Source organism: Vollenhovia emeryi, unplaced genomic scaffold, assembly GCF_000949405.1.
Source record: "Vollenhovia emeryi isolate VEMERY1.0 unplaced genomic scaffold, V.emery_V1.0 DF939165.1, whole genome shotgun sequence".
NCBI lineage: Eukaryota > Metazoa > Arthropoda > Insecta > Hymenoptera > Formicidae > Vollenhovia > Vollenhovia emeryi.
The window spans coordinates 1251531-1261408 of record NW_011967201.1 but is presented as its reverse complement, the minus strand read 5'-3'; the positions used below and the strand labels follow the sequence as shown (position 1 = coordinate 1261408).

General features: G+C 41.0%; 2 protein-coding genes across 7 annotated transcripts in view; one reads left to right on the top strand and one right to left on the bottom strand.

The window, feature by feature from the left end:
• The window catches only part of LOC105564427 (PX domain-containing protein kinase-like protein), a 7372-nt gene extending 6522 nt beyond the window's left edge, over window positions 1-850 (bottom strand). For 2 of the 4 annotated variants that reach the window (XM_012016780.1, XM_012016781.1), the window contains exon 1: window positions 471-850. In XM_012016780.1, coding sequence (XP_011872170.1) covers window positions 471-572 — 102 coding nt within the window. In that variant the 5' untranslated portion in view covers window positions 573-850. Of the gene's footprint in view, window positions 1-51; window positions 237-470 lie in introns of those variants that run through there. The other 2 variants (XM_012016782.1, XM_012016783.1) reach the window with 2 other exon arrangements.
• A 703-nt stretch (window positions 851-1553) lies between these two features.
• On the top strand, window positions 1554-9878 carry LOC105564425 (hyccin). 3 transcript variants are annotated; one of them, XM_012016776.1, is made up of 9 exons: window positions 1554-2411; window positions 2726-2860; window positions 3504-3629; window positions 4010-4227; window positions 4302-4448; window positions 4629-4771; window positions 4851-4967; window positions 5855-6362; window positions 7250-7327. In XM_012016776.1, coding segments are annotated over exons 1-9 (1545 nt in total). In that variant the 5' UTR covers window positions 1554-2261; the 3' UTR covers window positions 7251-7327. The 3 variants fall into 3 exon arrangements, with proteins under 3 accessions (XP_011872166.1, XP_011872165.1, XP_011872167.1); XM_012016775.1 differs by lacking the exon at window positions 5855-6362 and having other exon boundaries at window positions 1582-2411; window positions 7250-9878; XM_012016777.1 differs by lacking the exon at window positions 5855-6362 and having other exon boundaries at window positions 1586-2411; window positions 4629-4759; window positions 7250-9878.

The following is a 9878-nucleotide window of genomic DNA, read 5'->3' as shown; positions in this document are numbered from 1 at the left end:
ATGTATCATTGTAACGTCGGCTCACTTTCCAGGATCGTTCGGGAAGCAGACCTCTGTTTTGATTACGAATTCCTGAAGATACAGTTTCTTATCAGCCCGCGTCTAACGACTCGAGGCGAGGTATAGGATCACGTTGCAGCTGACTGTGCATCGTCCAAACGACGTGTGTGTATGTGTGCGTGCGTGTGTGTATCCGTGTGTATACATGTATACAAACCTAACGAATGTCACAACGACGAGATATAAACCGAATCTTAGCGGGGCGCGAAGGAAAATTCCTATGACAGCGAGACAAACAGGTCGAGATGATTACAGGATAATCCCGGGAGGGCGAGGGGAGGGAGGGAGTGAGGGAGAGAAAGACAGAGGGAGACGGTAAACGGGGGAGAGACGGAAGGAGAGAGAGAGAGAGCGTGCGAGCGAGAGAAACGTAGACGGAGAAAGGGGGAGCAAAATACCGGAGCGCATACCGTATGTCCGTCGATGGTCCTCGCATTTTCGATTACGCTCGTCAGCTGCTCCGTATCATCTAACAGCACTTTATTCGTGTATCTCTTCTCGAATAAAGCCATTGATCGTTAGTCCGACGCGAGGCAGGGCCCGTACGGGGCCGATTGCGTTCGTCTCTCGCACAGTTTCCGCGCGTCGCCATACATGACGCGCTTCTGCTTCATTTCAGCATCGGGCGGACGCACGACGGCGGCGGCAGCGGCGGCGACGGCGGCGGTGACGGCAGTGACGACGGCGACGGCGGCCCACCACTTATCGCGGAATACTCTCAATGTCAGGCAGCCCGCGATACACGACAGCGCGTACCGACGCACGCAGGGAAGGGTGGCGTGGGCCCCCCCTCCCCCCTTCCCCCTCTCCCTCCCTCCCCCCCCCCCCCCCCCCCCCTTTCTCTCTAGTCGCGATAACATCACCTCGACGGCCCGACGCGCAATCGGATCCAACGAGCCAGTCGTAGCTATCCGTGTCCGCGTCGCCGCGAAGCCGAGTCTCGGCGACGCTCGCCGAGCGATTGTCACCGGCGTGACGTCACCGGCCTCATGGCAGGTGGATTCTTAGGGGACGGTGTTCGCACAAGCGCCCAGGATTGGTGATGTGCCCGGCCCCGGTGCTGAAATTGTCCTATTCGGCCGGTGTAATCGTACGACATCGCGAGATGCCGTTCTTAGAATGGAACGTTGATAATTTAAGCGTTTCAAAAACTGCCCGAGGTCCTCTGTACGCAGTAGAATTGCCCATCTGACCAATGCAGCTCACTTTTAGCATTTTCAATGTATTTTAGATACAGAATCGACCCCCTGGCACAGACTTCAGGGACTCGTGAATCTTTTTCTCTGGCGTGAACTCGTGAAAAATGTGACAAAAATTTCATTGACAAATATATTGAACTCGTCAATGAAACTTTCTCGCGTTTCGCGAGTTTTCGCGCTAGAGAAAGAGATTCCCGATCGCGCCGCAGGTCGTGTGCGCACTGCGCAGTCGCGTCGCTCTCGGACGCGGGATGCGCGTCTAGGTTCCCGTGCGCCGTGGCCGACGGTCGGAAAAAAAACCCCGAACCTCGCTCTGGTCGATTAATTTAACGTTGCGTAACCCATTGTACATTTCCCGAACCGTACATTTAATCCCCTCGCGGCCCGGCGGCCGGACACGCGGGACTCTAGGGCCCGCGGCTCTCAGGAGCTGCGCGCAGCGAACAGCAGGTAGTTGTGTGGCGCGGGGCGGTGCAGGTGCAGCTGGTTGGCGCGCGCGAGTGCAGCTGAGCAGCCGTCCGTGCGGGTCGTGCGTGCTCATCTTCTCCCTTTCTCCCCCCGATGGATCTCCGTCTTCGGGACTGGGACGAGGTGTCAGGGTTTGCCCATCGTCGCCCGAGCTCGCTCGTCTGCGCGATCGTCTTCGACGTGTAACGGCCGTCGGTCGGCGAGAATCGGCACGGCTGCCAGCGGCAGTGACTGACGATAACCTCAGCTCGCGCCAACCTCCCCTCGCGCGCGCCTCCAGCGTCGCCAACGGCGACGCGCACGGGACGGCGAGCCCCGCGGCATGTAAGCCAGTGTGACTCCAGAGGCTCGCTCGCGGAACACCCGTCTACTCCTTGATGCACCGCGCGCGGCCGCGCCACCACCCCGCGTCAAGCCTGTGTGATGATCGCCGTGACGTTGACGGGCAGCGTGTCGCAGTCGAAGCCGAGACCCCAGGGCGTCGGTAAGAGCCTCCCGATTTGTTGACGAAGGCGTGGAACGTCCGGCCGGAAGATGACGGAGAGCCTGATAAGCGAGTGGCTGGCGGACTGCAAGGACGTCGCGCCGGCCGAGCTGCACATGTTCGCCAGGACGCTCGCGCAGGACAACGAGATCGTGCGGGCGCTCTACGTGCTCCTGGAGGAGCGCACCAAGTACAGCGAGGTACAACCAACGTCCTGCGCAGGGAACTGTAGCTGTCTTTTACCTGGAAACTGTTATCTTTCATGCCAGACCGTTTGCTGCTGCATTGGCAGCCTTAGATGAGTCACGTGTACCTAGAAAAAATATTATCAGCACGAAAGAGAAAGATATACACGAGTTATTAGAGATTTGTAATCACTTGGCACTATTTGTACATAATGCTGGAACGTGTCGGCCAATTTTCGAGTATTTGTTCCAAGGATGCGCGCTAGTAGCGTTATATGAAGTATTTACAAGCCGAAACGCGCTTCTTTAATGCTGAATTATTGTTACAGCTAATGGACGAAGTGTGTAACCAATTGTACAACTTCTATCGGTCTCGGGAATTGGAGTTGCAAAGGTTTACTCTGCAATTTCTGCCGACGCTAATATATATTTATCTAAATTCCGCTGCACATGGTGATATTAAGGTAAGATTGTGCTTTCGTTGAAGATAATGAGGCCAGTATTCCGAACCTTCTTTTACCGATAAAAGAGGATTCAGAATATGGGCCTAATCTACACCTAGGGATGATCCTATTTGTGGCTCATCCAAGTGAGTTAATAAATGGACAAAGATCGTATCAAGACCGTTTATGGACTCGGGTGCCATTTCTACATAAGAAGACGGTTAAAAATCATAGTGAAATCATACGAAAACCATACTTGGTACAATAGTCTTACTAAAATGCCCATGTAAACTCCTCTACTCGGATGAGCCACAAGTAGGATCATCTCTAGGTGTAGAACGGGCATAAAAAATGTAAAGTCGTAGAAAATAATGTCCCACGTCGGGCCCACTTATTACTCGTGTCGTTTGTCAATCATACTTTAAGCTGTCATGGTACATAATTGATATTTAATAGAATTATATAATGCAAAGAGCCACTAACTTGCATGACAAATAGAGACTAATATCTTGTTGTTGCAATAGAATTATAAAGACATTGTAGGTGGGGCTCAATTAACCGTTTATAATATTTATTTATCATTAAAAAGAATTATTCCTGACAATTGCCATAACAAATACTACACATTTAAACGGTATATTGATTATTAACATCTCATTTGCAGAGTTGTCGCTCCCTGGAGACTCTGCTAATTGGATTATATAATCTGGAGGTGGTCGATAAGTCAGGACAACAAAAAGCGATCTCATTTAGATTACCATCTCTCGCTATGCTATCCATATATCATGAGGTACGCATTTAATTGGTATTTATATTTGGTATGCAGATCTAATTGCAGTAAGATTCTGGTTAACGTTCAGATTATATTTCTTGAAACGTCAGCGCTTTGCTTAAGTGTCATCGGATACTCGCGGTTAATGTGTCAAGTGACATTTAAAAAGAATCCGAACTGACGAGTACAAATTTGCATTTCAGAAAACAAAGTTTTAAACGGCATCAGCTTATCTCTATAATTGTTGTGGCTTAATAAATACAATATTTGATATAGAAATATTAAATTCATATAAATAATATTATTAAAGTTAATTGAAGAAGACAAAATATCCCAAATAATTTTGTATTATTGCTACAGATTATTAAATATAATATTGAATATATTTCTCGAAACAGCCTGCGAGTCTAGCACCCGCCTCGCTAACCGAAAGCGCAGTACGTCGTTTTGAGGAGTGTAACTCAAAACTTGTGAGCTGGGGTCCGTTGCAACAAGTAGAAACATTGAATGCGCAAAACAGATTGAAAGTTATGACAGCTTTACTCTTTATTTATAATCAACAACTTGGATACATAAGTAAATTTGCTCTGGAACAATTGTGCAAAGTCGCAACAAAGTGAGTTTGACTGTAATTCTCGGTTGTTGCCATTTTGTATTCTCAATCGCAATGTAATCTCGTCTCTGTTGCAGACTTGTTACTCAAGGATTTATGAAACCGGGACACCATCAACGTTCCTCATATGGCAGTGAGTCTAGCTTTGTTCCAAGGCTTTTACCACGTATACCAGTATCCAGCCAATTTCTCTTGGAATTCTTGCATGCTGTATATTTTGCCATGTATGTAATGCATTTTGCGATTTTAACAGCATTTTAGTCTGTTTTTCTACATCTCTCTCATTACAAATCTTAATTAACACATCAATTCCGGCGAGGCATTTGGACTAATTTGCTAGCATTGCATCTTTTATATAGGTATACTTTCCTTATAATATGTAAATATGATGTCTTTATTTGTAGGTATAACGAATGCTGGTATGTAGGAAACCAAGCTACAGAAGATATTCATAACAGGGCATGTTACGAGGCATATCCAAATGTAATGTTAGTCACCAACGCTATACGCAATTCTGCCAGTTCTGGAGCCCCAGGTAATTGTCACGGTAGGACAACATAACGTGCACAATTCCTGTATTATCTGTTAACTAAGTAAAGTGCAATCCTCTTATGTTGGCGATTCAGGTCAGCCGAATGATGGACCAATTGGAATTAGTGTTGCATTATCCCCGGCAACCGCTACACCGACCGTTTCAAAGTCTATGATCACAAATGCTTCCTTCCGTACTAAGAAATTGCCAGGTACGTTTATATATTGCGTTTATATCTATTATAAATTATTAATCTTCTTACGACGGCATGTAATAAAAAAACATTTGGCGACAGCAAAAATAACGAAAGATAAATTGTAATTACTTTAAGAAAATACACGGCAATAGTACATTTAACATTATATTTAAATTCATTACGCAAAGATAAACATATTTATGTTAATTTCTATCAACTTCTTTTTATTTTACACTGACAAAAAATTCATGTCTCGTGTAGTTCTTTTTTTGAGATTAAATATAAATACGCTCGAAATTAAATATAGTTATTGTGTTTTACGCAAGTTTGTACATTGGCAAATATTTTTGGTGAATAAAGGTGTTGGAATACTAACAGTACTAACGTCACAGCTATTTTTCATTAAAATAGCCGACACGTATAAATAAAATTTTAATTGTGTGTGTTTGAATATTAGCTATCTTTCTCTTACACAACCCCGATATGTACAACAAACATAAATAATACACAAGCGGATATATATGCATGGACATGAATGTGTCGAGTACTTTTAGGTCCAAGCTTGCATGTGACATACCTATAGTTTTATGAAATTATTGCTGAATTGAAAACGTTTTTTGTTCCATGAATGAATAGTTGCCCAAACAAGCAAATATTGGTATAGTAACTGCACACATTTCCCGGGAAAATCACGTGCAATGTATTCATGCTCCTCCTCATCTGTATTGTTTGATTTCCTTGATAACTCGCAAATCATTAAAAATAAAAAGTACATAATGTGTTGTTATAAATAATAAAATCTGTTGAACCGAATCCGCGCGTTATTTTAAAATATATTTAATAAGTTAGAAAGTTATGTAAAAAAGTCCAAACAAATGTGGGTTACGCGTCTATGTCATTAGACGATCTGGATGAGAAGTTATTTGCGGTCGAATTGAGCAATTGTCAAGCCGAGAAGCAACAGCGACCGGCAGTATCTGGCAGCCACAAACGTCGCCCTTGGCATTGGAAGCACGCACTTCCAAATTCGGTCGATAAGAGGGACACGGGCGTGGGGAAGGCGCAGTCCTCCTCCTCATTGGAAAGTTCTAGGCGTGGAAGTATGTGCAGCAGCAGCCAAAGCTCGCCGATAAAGTCCTCTCCCAAAAAGAGCAAAGATCAACAGTCAAAGAAAACGACTATCGACAATAAGGACGATATCAGCCAGAAAGCTAGAAAAGATAATAACGTAATGTGCGACTCCACCTTTCCCGACGATAGATTGGCAGCCGCTAACGCGCATCTGTATAGCTTGTTAGAGGAACAGGCTCTGGGAGAGATCATTCGTGAATCGGTGGAAAATGTATATACAGAAGGCAACAATAGGTCAATACAATATTGTGCCACTGCCGCACTATCGTCAAACACATGGTATTATCACTCCAGTTACAACACTGTAGGATGGCGTAAATCTCATCACGCTATAATTCTCCATCAAATTTACGATTATACTTTCATTTGGTATATACACTAGCACACACGCAGGAATGAGCTGTTAACTTATAATAATTCATGTTACTCGTGGATGTATTCCTTTCAGAAATACCACTCCCAGCTATAATGAGACACACGCATAAAACAAAATCTAAACAGAAACCAGCGCATGACTGGGAAACATGCATGTCGACATGGCACATTTATCTTCCCGCACCAAGAATTTCAAGTATATTGCTAGAAAATGTATTCGGTGTTTCTTTCTTACTACTTTATCTCTTTCTCACTGTTCTCACTTGAATATTACTTTTACGTGCAATCTGTCCCTCTCTCTCTCTTTTTTTCATGTTATGATTTTCTGCACTGTATATTCTCCAACGCGATATCATTTTTAATATTTTCTACACATCCTAAATGTTCCCTAAGTGTTTCAATGTCCACTTATTTACAATGTACTATGAACACATAATTAATACAAAAAGAAAATGATACACATTTACACATTTTGCAAAATATTTTTTGTTTTCTTTCTTTGGTAAGAAATGTTTTCCCTCTATTGTACATGCACAATACAATTGAATATGCTATTTAAATGTGTTCAATTTTACTGGTCTCTATTCAAGGCGAACATAAAGAAATTGTATTTATGGCATACATATTTCTCACATGTATAATTTAAGTGAATTATTATGTATATACAAATATGTTTCCTTGCCTCTAAAACGCTTGTTAACTTTTAATATTGCTTTCATTATTGTCGACTCCAATTTGGCGATAAAAGTCTCTTCTCTTGTAATACAGAAAACATTTTCTTCTGCCTTCAGATGACATACCAATACAAGTTGTAAAAGATGAAACTACCGGGGAGAATAAGGGTAACCTGGTGTCAATCATGGAGGAACCAGAAGCAACAGAGCCGAACCGTATTGGTTCCATGAGACAATCAAAGGATCAAAAGACTGCTTCGAAGATTACAAATTTTCCCGTACTTGGAAAGAAACCTAAAGAGAAAGAGGGAAAGGTAACGAAAAATGCGTCATCTGAGAGGAAGCTTAGCTCTCAGGCGACATCGAAGGAGGGTATTAAGGGAAGTCTATCGATGTTGAATAGCGAACAACAAGCGGAAATCGACGGGAACGTTAACGGGTGTGCAATCCGAAAGAAAAATAATGTAGAAAATAACACGATCATAATAGATCCGAACGTAGCGTTGATCGAAAGTGAGAGACTGGCGTTAAGTAGTGACATTACCGATGGTAATAATATGGAAAATTCTATTAATTTAAGGGCACACAATGAAACAGAGTCCATTGGTTCTTCTATCCAAATCAGCTCTGTTTAATGAGGATAAAGTCTATAAAAGAACAAAATGTTACATAAAAATAGTAATGGGCTGAGCGTATTAAGCAAATATAAGCCGTTTTCTTCCATCTAGTAAAATCCTATTGAATCCATGTATAATGTGTACACGTTGCCTTTTCCTAGAATTATTTAAGATCACACGCACTATTTTCTCAACGATGATACATGTATATTGCCACTGCATTGCGATACTTGTAAGGATCGTATATTTTTCTTGACATGTAGCAATTTTAGTCAGTCCATTACTCTATTGATCTCCATGATAAGTATAAAAATCGGAGAGGGAACAATACGAACTAAAGGTACACGGTTGTTTCGTTAGGTGTTTTGTGCATATTGACTAATTTTTGTATTGAAATCTATAATTTATTCCATATATTTTATAAATATACCTCATCATATGATATTGTAATACCTCTTTATCCAGATACAGTTGTCGAATTTCACTTCTAGAGATTATAGATCATTACAAGCGGAGAAACAAGTATTATCATAACTCAATACATATATATTTTGACCCAGATGTGTGCCTTGTAGTTGTAGCGAGCCTTTCTCTATGATTCCAAATATATAAGTGATAAATTTGTGTCCAAAGATACATTGAAATTATCACAAACGCAGCATAAAATGAGGAGTGAAGGAGGGCGAGAGGGAGAGGGGAAGCGGGGAGACTAAAACAAAGCTGCGGTGTCACTTAATTATATAAATGAGATGAATATAGATACCTATATATAGAGCGTCAGGCATATCTGGGTTGAATAATAGACACCTGCTATTAATTTTGTCATAATTGTTCCAATATGATATTAAAGGTTCATAATGAATTATCTGTTTTTGCAAATAGTTGATATATATTAATATAAACATTGATATATGTATATACGATATATATATGTGATTGTTGGAAATAATTACGAAATTCAAATATAAAGAGAGACTTTATTCTCACGTGAACGTTGACCCACGTTGAAAATGGTCAACTAATCAGGAAAATATGTCATCTCTGCATGGAAAAATGGGAATTGAATAGTATAGATATATATTTTTCAATGAACTTCGAGTTCGACTTTGCCTTGTATTTTATTACGTGGATTCTACGATTTGTGTTTAAAAGTTCGGTCAAGGATGCGATCTTTTCGCATGAGATCGGTAACATAATTTTCTAAATCTCTAATTCTAAGCTTAATATATCCAATTAATAACATTAAAAGTGACAAGTAGTAAAAAGAGAATCTTCCAGGCGTAATATGAATTTTTGTCCACACAAAAAAATTTTTGGATGTTTTTACAAATTAACGTGTGTGTTCGGTACATATATATATAAAAGAGGATGTTGATTCAATCTTTAAAGTCTTCAAAGTCCCACTTCATTTTGCATGTCTTTGCGCATTTCTTTTTAGAAGAGATGTACAAATAGACGTAAAGTCAGCGAATGAAAGAGAGATGCGCCAAAGATTTCAGTACGCTACGCTACTTCACGTGGTAATTAGCTCGCGCTTTAAAATTTCGCTGAGGAAAGTCAATCCCATAAATTCCTCAAAGGACGCTATAATCAATTCCCACTTCTTTATGCTTGTTCCGTTTCGAGTTCACACAGAGTTGTACTAAACTGTTAATCTGTAAATAATATAAAAAAGAACTAACTGTGTATAGAGAAGAGAGAAGAAAGTTTTTTGATTCAAATATAAAAGAATCATAATATATCGTGAATTGCATTTGTTAAAAATAGGTCGAAACTGTTCCAAACTGTGAAACAATATATCATGAACGAAACGGAGTCAATGCTCGTTTGAAGGTCAATGATTAATTACTCTATGGCCTATATTGTATTAATTAAAGTATAACATATGGATTGTAAAAATACAATCAAGTTATTTGGAAAAGCTGACGATAGCGACGATAAGAGTAAGTCCCACTACTTCGTTTATGACCCTTTACAATTTCTTTTATTCGATGTGATAGAGACAACCCAACATTTAAAATACGATATTTTACTGATACACATATCTAATTATTTTCATGCAGGAACATGTGTAAATTACCTTCCATGTTTATCTTTGTATTATTTAAATAAAACTGTTTTAAAAACGT

What these genes read in the sequence shown, in the direction of transcription:
- LOC105564425 (XM_012016775.1), top strand. Translation starts at nt 2,262, where the DNA reads ATGACGGAGAGCCTGATAAGCGAGTGGCTGGCGGACTGCAAGGACGTC. An exon ending in CTGCACATGGTGATATTAAG is followed by an intron (nt 2,861 to 3,503) that starts GTAAGATTGTGC and finishes TCTCATTTGCAG; the next exon opens with AGTTGTCGCTCCCTGGAGAC. An exon ending in TGCTATCCATATATCATGAG is followed by an intron (nt 3,630 to 4,009) that starts GTACGCATTTAA and finishes TTCTCGAAACAG; the next exon opens with CCTGCGAGTCTAGCACCCGC.